The following is a 17,760-nucleotide window of genomic DNA, read 5'->3' as shown; positions in this document are numbered from 1 at the left end:
GCTGTAGCATTTAGTTCAGAATAAAAAAAGAATGTCCAAAACCATTTTATAATAGAGTTTTTCAGATGGTTTCATGGATGGAATTGAGTTTTTGTTTGTTTGTTTGTTTTAGTTTATAAGATAAAAGTCCATCAGCTCCCGCTGCTTTCCCACCAACCAGGCCCTGGAAGTATTTGGTTGATATCAGACTTGTTTCTTGATGCTTCCTTGTTTTGGAGAAAGGCCCATAGCTGCCAAGTCTCCCGTATTCCCCGGGAAACCCCTGTTTTTCCGGCTGTCCCCAGCCAAAAAACCAGATTTTTTGTTTTTTCCCGGTTTATTCTTGCGCGGTGGCCATTTTGGAACAGGGCGGAGCATGCTCAGAAGCGACTTTTGATGCTGCTTTGCCCAGTTCCAAAATGGCGGCAGCGCTACTTCCGGTCTGCTACTTCCGGTCCAGTCCCTTTTTTTTCAGGCCGGAACTTGGCAGGTATGGAAAGGCCACAGAACTAAATGCCATTCGCACACATCATTCCTTCATGCTGTCCCTCTGACTTTACATCCCGCTGTCCTTGCAGGTTTTATCTTTTCTATGAAAAAAGGTGTGAGGCTTGAAATAGTGCACCCCCAGTGTGCCGCCTCACAGCCTGTGGTGTGAACGCCTGGAAAAGGAGGGAAAATTGCAGTGCAAAGCTAATAGGGAAATGGCCACTCGCACTATAGTCCATTACATTCCAGAAGTGGCTTTTATGTCATGTGCAAGCTCACATGTAACGTGCAAAATAACAGTTAGGGAAACTTCAGGAAAATGGTATAAACTGCAGTGGGAGATGCCTTGTGTTTTCAAACACTGCTTTCCTCGTCATACAAAGTGGCGTTAACAGGACTATGAACCGAGCAGCTTTTCTGAAGACTGGGATTCATGAGGCAATTCAGCAACACTCAACTGAGGGAGCAGATCTTTTTGTAAATAATGGGGGGGGGCAAGTGATGGGGAAATTCCCCAGAGGCCAGGGGGCATGAGAAGCTGTGCAGCCAGAGAAGGGAGAGATTAGGCAAGAGAGCTTTTGCCTAAGGGCTAGAGGAGGAAAACAGAAGGTCAGGAAACACGTAGTTTTGAAATAGTGAACCATAGGTCTCGTTTCATTGCAAATTCCTCACACAGGCAAAGTTTTGAAATCCTAAAGAGACAGATAAAAATACCCCTGAGGTAAAAAAAAAAAAAAAAAAGCTGTATTTTTTTACATACCATTCTAAATATAACATACAATGAAGCGAAAACACCTTTAAAATCTCACATGGCAATTTAAAAATCATTTTCTCTTCAAAATTGAGGTCATCCCTACAAATCTTCATTGTTGCTGCTGAGGAGGACGGGATAGGCTGTTCCTATGTGCTGCCCATGTCGGTAAACGACAATCTCCAGTTCGTATTCCTCTATTCTCACCCTCTGGCGCGTCACTCTTTCATTTGCTTGCAGAAAAACCACAGTATAAAGGGCAAACTCGAACTCGGGGCTGACGCCAATGAAGCTGCTTCCCACGGGCTTCACGAGCCCCTTCCAGCTGAACTGAAGGCTTAAAACCTGGTCGTCCTCATCCGGCTGAAGGCAAACACACAACGCATTAGAACAGATACGCCTTTTAAATTATGACTGAATCAAACCAATGGAGTTGCTGGGGTGGGGGAAGGGAGCAGACGATGTTGCACTGTGGAAAGTGGGGGGGGGGTTGCTGGCACTTTCCCAGCTGAGCATGGCAGCAAAGCCCATCTCCCCAAATGCTCAGATGAAGTGAAGCCATTGGTTGTGTGGGGGGGTGGAATTGGGGGGAAACAGATGTAAATGTAATGCATCATGTCTAAAATCCACTTAGGAGGTGCAAGCCCTGGATCTGGGCTTGGATGAGGGCCGATAAATGGACTCGTGAGTCCTGGCAAGATGGAGCAGCTGTGGGTCGCTGGCTCCGTCCTGAGTCCAGGCAATTGGCACTTGCACCCACAGAAGGCTCTTCTTTCAATAAGGCTTTTAAGCTGGAATCTTTCCCAGTCTGCATCTGTCCTGGAATTGTTGAGAAGGGGTGGAGTTGAACTAAGTGGTTGCGTTTGCTTGTGCAGTGGGAATTCGCCCTCCTCTCCTTCTACCGATGTGTCCCCTAAATCTGCTTTGAAGGGTTGGGGAATCCCAGAATAGGATTAGGGGGGCACGCAAGGGGATTGGAAATTGTTCTCCATTGAATTCCACCCCAGATGTTTTTCTTTCTTGTCGCTTGCCACCCTGGGCTCCTTTGGGAGGAAGAGCAGGGTGGATATTAAATGAAAGACAGAGGAATCTGATGCAAGTACAAACCAAGAGAAATCAGAAGCAAGATCAGGGCCGGCTCTAGGTATAGTCCCGGTGGTGCGGAGAGCCAGGGCACCGGGCCGGCAGGCGGGGCGCTGCGCGGCAAAGCTGCACAGAAGCCATGCTGCGCACTGCGAGGGCGGGGGCGCTGGAGCGATCTCCGTGCCTCAGCGCCAGGGTGCCCGACCTGCTCGAGACTGCCCTGAGCAAGATGCTTAGCAGGCTTCTACCTGAAGACGCTCTGGGGTTTTTAAAGTACTCTTCCAATATCAAGTCCTACCCGTGTTGCTTATTTGCTAACCCAGGTGTAGATTTGTGCACATAAACAGTTGCAGAATGTGTTGTGTATAATACACACACACACACACACACGAGAGAGAGAGAGAGAGAGAGAGAGAGAGAGAGAGAGAGAGAGAGAGAGAGAGGTTTCTTACCCTGCTTTTTTTCTTCCTGGCTACATAGCCCTTGTAGTCAATGTGCCGAAGTTTTTCTTGAAGGTAAAACTGCACCCAGTTGTGCAGTCCCAGGATCTCTTTACCTCGCTTAGTTTCCCCAACAAATACGTGTTCGAATCCGCAGGAGTCAGGTCTGCAAAGTGAATCATTTGGGGTTGAGCGGGAAAAGGAAAAGTAGTGTCATTAAGCCACGAAGAATTTATTTATTGCAAAATGGAAGGATTATTTCCCCCATTCTTTTGTAAGGATTAAAAATGAAATAATAAAAACCCCAACAAAACTCTCGATAAGGTTGTAAAGGGTGGGTAGGAATTTCAGGAGCAGTGCAGAGTGTCTGACTGAGGGGTGAGCGAGACCCCTGGTCACAAACTGTGTTTTGCTGCACTCATGCTCTCTCTTCTCTGTAATAGCCAGTCCCAAACCAAGATAGATAGATAAATCTTTGTTACGGTCACCGACCAGCACAGTAATTTACATTACATCATTACATGTTTAAAATATTTTTAAAAGAAAACTTTTTAAAATAAACTAAAATAACTTAACTAAAAGGGATCAATCAACCTTTGATTTTTTTTATTGATTATTTACTTTGCGCTATAAATTTGCATGGAATCTGTCTGGCTCTATTCAGGAGTTAATTTAAGTACTTCCTGTGTAGGCCCACCGAATTTTGATAGCGTTTGCACAGAATCTTGCCACCGTAGCAGTGACCTTTGGATTAGAGTCTGAAAGGAGCCATTTAATTTGCAATTTTCAGATTGTCCAGGTAACTCGTCAAATATCTTTAGGGTGGATTCATTTCGGAGGTCTCTGTAAAAGGAGCAACGGAAAAATACATGGGTGGTGGTCTCTATTTCTCCAGAACTGCACGGACAGAGTCTGTCTTCTTGGGGAACTTGTCTAAACTTCCCATATAGAACCGCCGACGGCAGTATATGAAACCTGGCCAGAGTAAACGCTCTTCTGTGTGATGGTATCTCTAAATGGGTAGATAATCAGCTGGAAGCAACAGATATCTTCGGTCTTCTGTTATTGGGAAAGATGGAACTTTATTTTAAATCATTCTGCCTCTCAATGTCAATTGTTCTCTGTTTGACTATATTTTTGGCTATATTGTAATTACAGGAGATGAGGTGGGTTTATTGAAGGCCTATAATTTGTAACTTATTTTCAATGGCTCTAATCTATGGCGAACAATAGTTTTCTTTCAGTATCAACGGGACCAGGCCCTGAGGATTGTGGTGTAATTTCAGCCATAGATTGCACACTTGTATCCAAATTTTTACCTCCACCCGTATCATTCCTGTTTCTAACTGTAAGGTGGCATTTGACACACAGGGAGGTGTTTGGAGAGCCGCACTAATAAACTTTGACTGGACTGTTTCTAATTGGATTAAACTTGGAAAGGGGCATATAGCTGAGCCCCATAGAGTAGTGGAGCCTGTGCCTTCGCCTCATAAAGCTTTAATGCCACCGGAATGTAATGGGCGCCTTTTGTTCTTAGAAATATTATAATAGCAAGAGCGATTTTGTTAGCTTCTGTTGTTACATGTAACATGTTACATGTTACTCATCTAACAGGTTAATGTCAGACAGATAGAATCTGATATTTTCACTGTGCCGTGATTTTTACACGTTTACGTAGTTAGTTGTACAAGGGATATGTTGTACAGTGTCTGGCACATTCAAAGAACATCCACAATGTCTATCGTTTCTGAGGATGTTTGAATATCTCCCCTTGACAAAAGCTAAGGGGGAAATATTCAGGTGGGCTAACATGAATGTCATGTGTTGGACTGGAATTATTAATTTTCAGATACAAGTGACTTTGCTATCTGTTGCATTTAAACCATAGAACTCGGGGGAGCCAGTTTTATTCGATGTTTTGTTTTTCAATGTCCCTTAATATGGTTTGAATATTGCGATAAATATGTTGCTCACTTGAATTACAAAAGAGTTCCAAGTCAATACCAATAGATCTGATTTTGCTATGTATGAGTTGGAACTATTTGGATTTATAAGAGTCCCTAAGTAAGTCAGAGAGCAGATTGGCAAAAGCTCTTGCACTTGCACTAAGAACATCTAAAGAGCCCTGTTGGAACAGACCAAGGATGATAATAATAATAATAATAATAATAATAATAATAATAATAATAATAATAATTTATTTCTACCCCGCCCATCTGGCTGGATTTCTCCAGCCACTCACTCTGGGCAGCTTTCAACAGAACATTAAAAACAGAATAAAACTTCAAACATTAAAAATTTCCCTAAACAGGGCTGCCTTCAGATGTCTTCTAAAAGTCAGATACCGTAGTTGTTTATTTCCTTGACATCTCTACTTTCCCATGTAAACATGGAAGAATGATATCCTCCTACAGAGTGTATTTTCTTACTCTTTAGGTCCGAGCTGAGTCTGTACAATATTTGGATATTACATCATTCAAGCTATGGTAGAGTCTATTAAAAAATCAGCCATACCCTTTTCCTCCATCCCTGGAGTAGAGGTGAAACCAAATAGCATAGAGCTGAGACTTGAAATCCTTGAGATCTGGTTTAGTCCAGGTTTTTTTAACTAAATATTGATGAGTAAGCTGGAAGAGATGAAATTGACATGAATTTGGGGGAACATATACCTCAGGTTTCAGAGTGTTTTCAGAGTTTCCTGCAGAAGAAAGGTTCAGAAAGTTTCTGGGAAGACAAGACTGAGAGTGAAGTCTCACATATTTATGGTAAGGTTACCAGATTTTTTTCAATGAATCTGGGGACACTTTAATTAATTAATTAATTAATTACTACACGTTCTGGACGTTGATGCTGCAGCGATGGCAGTGGCAGAGGGGTGGCCGCCCCTTGACCTCAACCACCACGTTTCCTCCCAGGCTTCTATCTCCTTTCTCCATCGGTGTGCGGTGGGTCAGGCATAGAAGACGGAGAAGGAGGGCCGAGAGCGGTGGCAGAGAGGCTCGGGCAGCACGATGCCACCCTTCCTATCGGCGCAGCCCCAATCCCATTCCTACTTGTGTGTAAGCAGGAGGGGGCGGGGATCCCTCAGCTGGGAAGGGAGGCTTCCCATTGCCTAACTGAGAGATCTCTGCCCCTTCCTGTTTGCACGCAAGTAGGAGTTGGGAGGCTGCTCCAATAGGCAGCTTGAAGCCTCCCTTCACAGCTTAGTTGCTGGGGTCAGGGAAGATGAAGGCAGCCCAGAAACTGCATCTTAGAGCCCCTGCACCACCATCATATAGGACACGGGTGTCAGAGTCAAGGCCCGGGGGCCTAATCCAGCCCGGCAGACCTCGTGATGTGGCCCGCCGCCCGCCCAGGGCCGGAACGTTCACTTAGGCACGCCTGTGGTGGCTTTCTTTCCCCTGAGCTTACGGCGCGCTTTTGTTTTCTTTCTGAAGCTGCCGGGCTTGGGGCTGGGGAGGAGGGGAGAGGGGCGGGCTAGGCTAGCAAGGTGCCGTGTTATTGGCTGGCTGGCGTGATGCTGACGCCCCTCCCTCCTAACTGGCCCGCCCCTCACCTCCCTGCTCCTAGAAGGCGGAGCACGGCGCTGCGCCTCTCAGCTGTTTTTTTGCTTCTGGGGGGCAGCTGTGGAGGGGAGGAGGAGAGGTTTGACAGGGAGCAGGGAAGGCACGGGGGCTGCCCTTCCTCCTCCCAAGCCACCGCCAGCGTGCCACTGCAGCTGCCCCCCTAGAAGCAAAAAACAGCTGAGAGGCGCAGCAGCCGGAGGAGGAGCAGGAGAAGGTGGACAAGGTTGGGGCCTCTGCAGCGGCGGCGGCGGCTCCGCGTCCGTCCGTCCGGGCTCCCGGCCGGCCTCCTCACCTTGCTCCTGGCCAAGACGCGCCCCTCCCTCCCTTGCCGCCTCCTCGTCCCTCCTTCCTCCCCTTCCTCCGCAGGCTCCTCCTCGCGCCCTGCGTGCGGGCAACTCAGCGGCAGCTGCAGACGCCGCTCCTGCTGCGCTTGCAATTGCAAGCCGAGAGGGCTGCTAGCAACGCCTCTGCTTTTTTTCTCCACCGCCCCCTCCCTTCCAGGAGCCCGGGTCAGGATCCAAGCGCCACCCAAGACTTTTCTCCCTCTTTGCTGTTTTCGGGTGAGCACGGAGGATGGCTCCACCTCCTTCCCTCCAAAGCAGCTCCGCTCCGGGAAAAGCGAGCCTGCCCATCCTCCCCTGCTCCGTGAAGCATCTCTGCCGCTTGCAAAAGCCTGCTTTTACAAGCTGCGGGGGGAGGGGGAGAAGTTTGACAGGGAGCAGGGAAGGCACAGGGGCTGCCTTCACGAAGAGGAGGGGGGCAGCCCTTAACGATGCTGCTCTTCTTCCTCCCAAGCCACTGCCAGCGTGCTCCGCTTTTGCGTGGGGGGGGGAGGAACGAGCAGCCCACCCGCGTTAGTAGCCGCGGCGACAGGAAGAAAGTCGTTTCCCTCAGCTGCTCTTTGTTGAACGGGGCGAGGGGCAGAGAGGGCTGCTCCAACCCCAACATACACACACAGAGCCCTTAAGCTTCTCTTCAACACCTCTTTACTTGCCCACACACAAATACACACCCTCTGGCTTGCTTCAACACACACACACACACAGCACTTGAGTTTGTTCAACACCACCACACCTTTATTTGATTCAACAAATGCACGCACACACACCTTGATATGGAAGATGGAGCAAGTTTGTTTTATCCTGCTCTGGAGGGCAGGACTCAAATGAATGGCTTCAAGTTAAAAGAAAGGAGATTCCAAACTAAACATCAGGAATAACCTTCTGGTTGAAAGAGCTGTTTGTCAGTGGAGTGGTCTCCCTTGGGAGGTGGTGGAGTCTCCTTGGAGGTTTCTAAGCAGAGGTTGCATGACCATCTGTCATGGATGCTTTTGTTGAGGTTCCTGCATTGCAGGGGGTTGGATTGGATGACCCTCAGGGTCCCTCCCAACTCTACAAATCTATGATAAAGTGTTAGTCAGCAGCTGCTGCCGATCCTGCTGCTGAACTGTGTCCAGAGGAGGGGAAAAGAAAAAAGGAGAGTGCTTCTGGGCATGCAGGTCACCTTAAAAGACCACCACATTAGTGCCGCATGGCGGAGCGGGCGCTAAGAAGCTTGTACAGATACAACCGGCCCTTTGAGGGTGACCAAACTGCTGATGCGGCCCCCGATGAATTTGAGTTTGACACCCCGATATAGGAGCTTCTGAGCAGCTCCTGAAGCCAGCCAGAGCCAACTGCTCCGGGCTGCTGAGACTGCCGCTGCTGCTGCGTTTCCCAGGGACATTAGATGAAATCCAGGGACATTCCAGGAATGGAATTTGTCCGGGGATTCCTCTGCCCCAGAGATGCATTTTAAATAAAAACGCACATTCTACTCATGTAAAAACACCAAGCAGGCCCCACAACTAACCCAGAGATGCATTTTAAATAAAAGAACATATTCTACTCATGTAAAAACATGCTGATTCCCGGACCGTCCACGGGTCAGATTTAGAAGGCAATTGGGCTGTATCCGGCCCCCCAGGCCTTAGTTTGCCTATCCATGGTCTATATAGCAAATGAAAAATTTACTTACAGGTTAGTTCCATCTTCTTAACATGTCAAAAGAGCAAAAATGTTTTAACTAGATGCAGCATTTTGAACATGAGTTGAACTCAGGCATCCCCAAACTGCGGCCCTCCAGATGTTTTGGCCTACAATTCCCATGATCCCTAGCTAACAGGATCAGTCGGGAAAGATGGGAATTGTAGTCCAAAACATCTGGAGGGCCGAAGTTTGGGGATGCCTGGTTTAACTCTTGGGTGCTAATTCAGAAACAAAGTCCAGGGTATGTGTGTGTTTTCATTTATATTAGGTTCATATATATTAGGTTCATTTAGGTTGCAAAATCCCAGGATAATGGGCACTGGTGCTGCTGAACTAAAGCAAACTATTGGAGTTCCTACCACTCCTGTACTCACTTTCATCACTTCAGTTTCTAACACTGCATCGAGAAAGTGGTTATTTTCAGCTATTTCCTCTGCCGTCACCAGCTCTGCCATACCAGTTGATGTCTCATAGTTGTCCAATAGGGAAATAAAGGCTATAAGAAGAAATATAACCCTCAGATTAATTCAGTTTGTGGAAAGAAAGATAGGTTTCATTTATGTTACTTACTCAGTGGACACTGTTGACTAAGCCTGGGTTGAAATGCCAATTTATGTGTGGACTCTCTTATCATTCGGGCTGCATCCACACAATACATTTAAAGCACACTGCCACCGCCACCGCCCCCCCCCCCCGAGAATCCTGGGACCTGTGGGTGCTGGGAATGATAGCTCTGTGAGGGGTAAACTACGGTTCCCAATATTTGGGGGGAGGAGTCATGTATTTTAAAGGTGCAGTGTGGACTCAGCCATTGTCTTATGCCACATGCCCAAAGTAAAAAAGTTTGCCTATGAGTTGCAGGGGACTAGAGCCATCAGAAAAAGGGCCTTTGGGCTATGGTTGCAAACTTAAAGCGCTATAAGAAGGACTAGGTGCTTGCTGTACAGCTCGTAGCACACTCTCTGAGAAAGATCCCAAAAATTTCTACTCTAATACAGTGGCCGTGACTTCAGGGTTCCTCCGCCACTGCCTTTCATCCTTCTCAGTGAAAACCTGCTCCTTTAATTTTGCCTTGTAAGTGGGAAAATAAAATCATGTGATCTTCTGACTGGAATAAACCAGCTACTTGAAGTATGCAACCATGTTTCGTAACAGGCAAATCTCATGTGTATTTTCCTGCACACATCCACTAATAAAACGTATGTTGAAGCGATTTGCTACCGACTGAACATATCAGCGGCTCTCCTAATTTGTAACCCTACTGGTATGGTTATATTGATATATGGGCTTATTTATATCGTTTTAATTGGCATGGTTTTCTCCAAAGAATCCTGAGAGTTGTAGTTTGGCTGTCTGGGCAATCTCATAGCTCCCCCTCTCTCTGAGTCTGGGTTTCTGCTAATCAAAATCAACATTAAATATATCCCTTGAATGGAAGATACAGTTAAACTTCAAGGGAGAAGCCTTACTTGAATAAGTTTCCGTGTTCTTCAGGCGTTGTTCATTTACGCTGCAAAACAATGGTTCAGAAGCGCTGTCTCTGGCCGCATTACTGCCCTGCGGTACATAGCCAGCTTTCCCCTGTAAGCAAAATGTGGAACTATGCTGGATGCGTGCTGCAGTTTTAGGTGAGCCATCTGAAAAGTTATTTTGTTTGTTGACTTCAGCCCCTGACTAACTTTCCTCATGGGTCAGGGGGAAAGAATGTAAAATACAGATAATAACTCCCCGTATCTTTTACGTAAGCTCTGCTCATATGCTTTACTCACACATTCCTATGTGGCGAGCAGCCTAGCCTACAGGCTCTCTTGGATTCAGCAAAATGCCCTCCCTATGCATGTTCACACTGTATGCACACATGGGCGTACACAGAGAGGGGCAGGGGGGCAGCTGCCCCCCCAGAAGCAAAAAAAAAATTAAATGGTTATAAAGTGATGAAACAAAACAAAATTAGGTAGGACGATGGCGAATAATCAGTTGTTTACCACACTGAAATGGTGTAAAAACCGAGAAGTATCTAGAGCCACCTAGTGACTGGTAGAGGAATCTATGTCAGCCAACCATTGGGATTCAAGGGAGGGAGAGGTCTCTAGCGGGCTCTAGCAGAGAGAAGGGGGAATCTTCTAGAGGGGTCTAGTGAGTTCCGCGTCACTAAACTGAGCCGCCCGCCGCTAAACTGAGCCGCCTGCTATTAGTTTACCTTCTTATTTACATTTAGAAGACATCGAGGCTGCCTAAATGGGCATAAGAAATTGGTTCCAAAAAGGTAAGTTAAGTAATTTCTGTAGAAAATTAAATTTTAAAGGGTAAAGACCTGGCTCAGAAGTACAATGGGAGAAGACAGACTGACTGGGTTGTGTCTGATAAGCGTCCATCGGATATTCTTTTTTTATATATATAATATATTTATTAAAGATTTTTTCGACAACAAAAACATACAAAAATACAAAACACAAAAAGAAAATACAAAAACACAAAATGGAAAAAATACAAAGATACAAAAAATACAAAAACAAAAATTCTTACTTATAAACCTTATTTCAAATCTATTGACTTCCTCTCCCACCTTCTGCTGCACTTCTTGATATTTCATATTTAGTAAATTCTAATTCTTACATAAAATCTTAGATTCCTTTAGATATTATCATTTTACTACATCTATTTTCCTTATCTTTTATAGATTCAGTCTATATCTTAATTCCTAATTAAAATAGCCTTATCTTCTAACAATACATATTTTCAAACCTTATTGTTATCTACAACCTCCTTGTCCATCGGAAATTCTTCAAGGAAAATCAGGACTGGATTGAAACGAAAGTTTTGAACAAGTTTTCTTCAAACCCAAGGAAAATGATATTAGTGTAACTAGACTAAAAAATTTCAAAAAATTTCAAGCAAATAATTGTAATAACTACCATAATAAAGCACTGCTATAATTATATATAATTTTCTTAAAATTTTGGTTTCATTCGCCTTTTCCGTGCTGAAATGTCACAACGACAATGACCATGGCTCCCCCCCCCCCAGTTTTGATCCTGGGTATGCCCCTGTATGCACAGGGGGTGGGGATAGTCAGATTCCTGGCACGGCCAATGCTTACTTTTGGGGAGAACGCAGGAAGGCTAAGCATATAACTGATACCTGTAAGGAAATGGTATAGTCTTTTCCAGGCACAAAGCGGTTCACATCAGCATCCCAGAGCTCATTGAAAAGCTTGGAGAGTTCGTCATTCAAAATCTGCCTACAAATAAACATAGGCAGAGAAGCGTTTTTTGTTTTTGTTTTTCAAAATCAACACAAACATAGATCAGATAGCCAATTCCTGGCTTGGGGAGAGCAATGGCGTGTGGTTGGTGGAGCACACAGAGAGGACTCCCCTGCCCCAACGGCTATCTCAAAGGCCTTGAAATGCAGAGAACGAATGATAAGCTCAACTAAGTCTAAACTCTTTTACTCTGCTCTTAACTCCTGTCCTTTGGCTCAAAATAGGTTCCTCAATATGGCTTTCTTTTTCTTTTTTGCAATTGGCAACCTTGCCAAATGATGGCTGTGCATCATTTCACTTATACAGTGGTGCCTCGCTTAACGAATGCCCTGCTCAACTAAATTTCCGCTTAACGAAAGGATTTTTCGAGCGGAGCTTGCCTCGCTAGACGAATGCGTTTTACGAAAAATTCGTCTAGCGAATCGTGGTTTCCCATAGGAATGCATTGAAATTCAATTAATGTGTTCCTATGGGCAAAAAATTTTTTGAAAAAAATTCAATGCATTCCTATGGGAATCGCTAGACGAATTTTTCGCTATAAGAAAAGACCCGCGGAACGAATTAATTTCGTCTAGCGAGGCACCACTGTATTTTCTTACAGCCTGCATGAACTTAGAGCCTTGTTGACAACCAAGCAGCATGCCAGTTCAGACTTCGTGTCAGAAACATGAGAGCAACAGAGGTGCAGGCCCTCTTTTCCCTGGAGTAGAGCCTTGTCTGGACATCAGCCCCGAGGACTTTTCGTAGCTAGGACAAGAATTGTGCCAGGAGACCAGTTGTGAGGAACCTCTCATCTGTGGGCCAAATTAGGCCCACCACACTTGTGAGGTTGTCCCGCCAGGCCACTTTCAGTGAGCCAGGCCACGCCTTTCCTGTACCAGACATTTAAGCCAGCAGCATTACAAAATCATTCAAACACTAATGGGAATTGAATTTTTCTTTGACACCACAGCTCACAGCTGCCAAGTCTCCCGTTTCCCCCGGGAAAACCCCTTTTTTACTTACCTTTTCCCGGTGGTCCCCCATATCACTTCGTCTCCCGTTTTTCTCCGTTATTTTCTCCTGCCGGCGGCCATTTTTTTCTTTCCGATTTGCCCTTCTATGGGCACCAAAAATGGCCGCCGCCAGCTTCAAAAGTCACATCTACGCATGTCCGGAAGTGCATAGACGTGATTTCCGGTGTTGGCGGCGGCCATTTTGGTGCCCATAGATGGGCGGAGCGACACCGGAAGTTGCGTCGGCGTACTTCCTGACATGCGTGCAAGTGACTTTCGAAGCCGGCGGTGGCCATTTTGGGTGCCCATAGAAGGGCAAAGCGACACCGGAAGTTACATTGACGCAACCTCCGGTGTCAAATGGCTGCCGGTCCCAGATTCTGCAGTCCGGAACTTGGAAGGTAAGCCACAGCTTGAAGCTTAAACCTGCTGACATCATATGATGGCAGGGGGTTGACAGGAGGGTAGCTCTGCCCACTTGTCAATGTGGCCTGCAAAAAGTTGGCCTTCCAACAACCAGAGGGGTCTGCCCAGCCCTGCACAAGACTAACAAGCCTGACACAATGAACAGGCCTCTTCTTCGCTTCCACAGACCTGTTTCCAATCTCCAAATTCACTAGAGGCTCATCAAACATGGGGTGTATTTTTTGCCATATGAGAATTCCACTGCATCCTATTCATGGCCATCATATATGGCACTGTGAATGTTCCTTCAAATCTAGCACAACCTCTTTGCCAGCTTTCATCATCAGTCAGATGTAAGGTGCAAACAATAATATTTTCTCTCAGAATGTGAGAAATTCGTATTTTAGGCAAATGTGTGAAAACTCATTCTCCCACCCCCCCACCCCCCAGTGACACCATCTGAAAGTACAGGAAGAACTGAGAACTTCGAGGGGAGGCAGAATCAGAAATGGTGGGTGCCTATTTTGGACAGCTTTTGCAAACCCAAGTATAGCAGTCCCACCCCCCAACTAACCTCATGGTTTTCTCTGACTCATAATGACTTTTCACTCATGTGAAAACAATTCTCATTGAGCTGCATTCCCATAAGCAGAATATAGAATTCTTTGTGGTGTGATATATTCAGAATCGTGACAAGACTATAAATATATATATATATATATATATATATATATATATATATACACACACACACACACACACACACACACACACACACACACATCATTGCTTCCTTTTCTTGCTATTAATTCCCTACAGTGGAATGTTGACTCCATTTCTAGTATAATCTTGTACATGTCAACTCAAAGGCAAATTCCCAAGTACATGTATAGAATTTGAGCCTTCTAGGGCAACTTTAGCAGCATAAGCAATCAAGAGACAGTCACAAAAGGTCATGATAATCTGATACACAAGAAGGAGTGTGGCCAGATGTTCCAGTGGTACATCTTCTACAAATGCAAAATAAAATACTGTACACCTGCCTAGGTCTAATTGATTAAATAAGGAAGAACAATAATTTACCTATTGACTTTCCACACAGAAACAATCAGCTCTTGCCCAGATTTGCCACAGCATGAACCCAGTTTTGAGCAAGCAACTTGCAAATTGCAGGGAGGAAAACTGATGACAAAAAAGAGGGACACCCTAACCCTAATCCAGGGGTAGCCAATGAGGTGCCTTCCAGGTGCTGTTGGACTACAACCCCCATCATCCCTGACCATTGGCCAAGTTGCCTGCAAGTTGGAATCCAAAAATATCTGAAGGGCACTGTTGGTTACCCCAGCAATAATGACACACGGCGTAAATATTACATGAGGCACTGAAATGCATTTTTAAGTGTCTAATGTGAAAATGTTCCCAGTCTCTAGGATGTTGTGAAGAGAGACTCTCCTGAGACTATTGCAAGCTTGAAAGAAATCTGCTGAGGTCCCTAGGTGCACTTTGGCTAATTAAGATTTGCTCTGTGACCATGAGATCATAATGGTAATTGCCTTTTAAGTGGAACAAAAGAGTTGTATCCTTAATTCTCTGCTGGGTTGCAGCCTGAAACCTTTAAATTTAGTCCCCAAATCTTGATTAAATATCTAGACTCTTGTGCTTCTAGATGAGAGACAACATTTGCTGAATGACACAATTTTGTTTGCAAGGGAAACAACTGATTATCTGTGAATATTGCAGCCTATCAATGAGCGCCTCTCGAAACCATTGTTTGAACTCTGCAAATGACACAATAAAAACCCTGCTCTGTCTATGTAGAATGAAAGTCTCCGTTAATAGCTTGATGGACAGCAATCCTATGCCTATTAGCTCAGAGGTAAGTCTCAGTGATTTCAACAGAATTGCAGCTTGTCTGGTGCACTGGCGGAGGAAGAGGAGGGCGGGGGGAGCGCACCACCCCCGGCAGCGCGATCCTGGCAGGGTGCCATCGCGGCTGCCCCCCTCCATGCCTGCGCTGGGCGCCACACCTCACGGGCGTGTGCCAGCCCTGCCCCCACCTGCTCTCCGCCCCCCGGTGCCAGAGCATGAAGCTCCGCCACTGGTGTGGTGTCATACTTGCACTACTGAACAGATGGTAAACTATAAATTGTTGAGTAAGTTGGGGGAAAGCTCCCCCCCCTCTCAGAAAATGCATGTCTTCTTTCTGGAAAATTACTGCCAGAGTATAAACACTGGAAGCTGACAGGTAGAAGGCTTATTTCAGCATAAGAGTTCTAAAACCCTAAGATCTACTTTGCAAAAAGCCACAGCGGATTTTTCTTTTCTTTTAATAAAGCCCGGTTATGCACCTTCATTATATTATTTTGCCTTTAAAGCTCTTTTTAAACACCTGTAAGATTCCTTAACATTCAATGTTTCAGGCATGGTTAAAAGGTAAAGGGACCTCTGACCATTAGGTCCAGTCGTGACCGACTCTGGAGTTGCGGCGCTCATCTCGCGTTATTGGCCGAGGGAGCCGGCGTACAGCTTCTGGGTCATGTGGCCAGCATGACAAAGCCACTTCTGGCGAACCAGAGCTGGGAACTCACCCCGTCGCAGGGATTCAAACTGCCAAACTTCTGATCAGCAAGCTCTGTGTTTTAACCCACAGCGCCACCCGCGTCCCACCCACAGTACTATTCCATAAACAGAGCTGCACTTGGCCAGGGAAAGTGAAACTTCAGTTTAATTGTACAGCACACACAGCAGAGAGGTTAAGTACAGTAAACCGTGTGTTTACTTTTTAACATCTACATGAAGCCGCTGGGAGAGATCATCAGAGGGTTTGGGCTGGGTGTCCATCAATATGCGGATCAGATGTCAAAGATAAACAACTACCTGACATTTAGAAAACATCTGAAGGCAGCCCTGTTTAGGGAAGTTTTTAATATGCGACATTTTAATGCATTTTAATCTTTGTTGAAAGCCACCCAGAGTGGCTGGGGAAACCCAGCCAGATGGGCAGGGTACAAATAGTAAATTATTATTATTATTATTATTATTATTATTATTATTATTATAGCTATGGAAGCAATTTGCATTTGCTAAGCGTAAGATGATTAGCTGGCGCTTATCAGAGACATTGCTACCTAGGATATAGTTCGTAACTGATTACAGAATAAGTCTACACTTTGCCAAGTGTCCCTGTGACCATACCTGTGATTCTTCGATCTTCAGTTGTTCCTAGTGCACACAGCAGCAGCGTAATGCTAAACAAAACATGCAAACCTCTCTTACCTTTGAGCCATGTCGACCATATGTTTTTCTCCCCTAGGCAAACTGACTCGCAGTGAGCTGAATGCCCGGTTTCACTTCCAAAGCCCTTCTGAGAAGCCCTGGACCTTTGTACTGCCTTCAGCCTGGTCACCGGAAGCTGCCTCTAAAGATGATTGGCAGAGTAAGGAAGTTGTAGAAAGGGCGACGTTGCAAAGAGAAGGAAGTTAACCGAATGAACCTGAGGGTTGGGCAAACAGTGCCAATAGGTGTTTTCTTCCAGGTTCCCACCAGATGGACAGAAGCACATAAACAGGAGCTAAAATGACTCATGTTGAGCTTCAGAGCATTTCTTATTACAGTCGTACCTCGGGTTACGAACAACCCGGGTTACGAACTGTGCAAACCCAGAAGTATTTTCAGCGCGTGCACAGAAGCGCCGCGTGCATTTGCGCATGCGCAAAGCACGAAAATAGCGCTTTGCGCATGCGCAAAACACCATTTTCGGGTTACAAACTTTTCAGGTTACGAACTGCGATCCAGAACGGATCGCGTTCGTAACCCGAGGTACCACTGTATTATTGATGCATTCAGATTAAAGTAACAATAATTTTAAAATGGACTATGGGGTGATTTGGGGTTTTATCCCCACACCCCTGCCCCGGAAGTATGAGGTTTGCATCCCAAAATACTACTTTTATTTACTGAGGTTAAAATTAAAAGAATGTTTTCTGTTTCTGGGCCTTTTCTTCTATAATTCCTCTATATCCCAGGAGCTGTTTAAAATGGTTTATCGTCCTGGGTTCTGTAGTTAGCGGGTGCAATTAGCAGGTGCAGCAAAACGTCAGAGCTGCCTGTGATTTTAATGATTAATAACTCTCTTGTGTGAATTAATGGGGTGCCTTGAATGCTAGTCAGGGGTGCCATAGGCAACACTGGCTTCTGTCCCTCTTTCCTCCCCACCCTCCCCTGATGCCCTCTTGCATCTCTGCCTCCCCAAGGCTTCCACTGCTGTTTGTTGCAGCAGCCCTGGCTATAAGCTCCCCAGCATAGCTGCCAAGTACCCCGTTTTCCCCGGGAAACCCCCGTCTTTACTTACCTTTTCCCGGTGGTCCCCCGTATCACTTCATCTCCCGTTTTTCTCCGTTATTTTCTCCTGCCGGCGGCCATTTTTTTCCCTTTCCGATTTGCCCTTCTATGGGCACCAAAAATGGCCGCCGCCGGCTTCGAAAGTCGCATCTACACATGTCCGGAAGTCCATAGACGCGGCTTCCGGTGTCGGCGGCGGCCATTTTTGTGCCCATAGATGGGCGGAGCGACACTGGAAGTTGCATCAACGCACTTCCTGACATGCGTACAAGCGACTTTCGAAGCCGGCGGCGGCCATTTTTGGTGCCCATAGAAGGGCAAAGCGACACCGGAAGTTACATCGACTCAACTTCCGGTGTCACACGGCTGCCGGTCCCAGATTCTGCAGTCCGGGACTTGGAAGGTAAGCTCCCCAGGCG

General features: G+C 45.9%; 1 protein-coding gene across 1 annotated transcript; it reads right to left on the bottom strand.

The window, feature by feature from the left end:
- Positions 1–1,199: 1,199 nt before the first annotated feature.
- Positions 1,200–16,430, bottom strand: LOC118096513 (poly(U)-specific endoribonuclease). The gene is made up of 7 exons (XM_088669982.1): positions 16,277–16,430; positions 11,477–11,576; positions 9,805–9,916; positions 8,710–8,831; positions 5,257–5,369; positions 2,755–2,908; positions 1,200–1,582 (listed from the first exon to the last, which is right to left on the bottom strand). The coding sequence occupies exons 1-7, from the start codon at positions 16,294–16,296 to the stop codon at positions 1,322–1,324; spliced, it is 882 nt and encodes a 293-aa protein (XP_088526108.1). The 5' UTR covers positions 16,297–16,430; the 3' UTR covers positions 1,200–1,321.
- Positions 16,431–17,760: the final 1,330 nt, after the last annotated feature.

This window comes from Zootoca vivipara, chromosome 5 (genome assembly GCF_965207765.1).
Source record: "Zootoca vivipara chromosome 5, rZooViv2.hap1.1, whole genome shotgun sequence".
NCBI classification, from domain to species: domain Eukaryota; kingdom Metazoa; phylum Chordata; class Lepidosauria; order Squamata; family Lacertidae; genus Zootoca; species Zootoca vivipara.
This window is presented reverse-complemented; position numbering and strand designations above follow the sequence as displayed.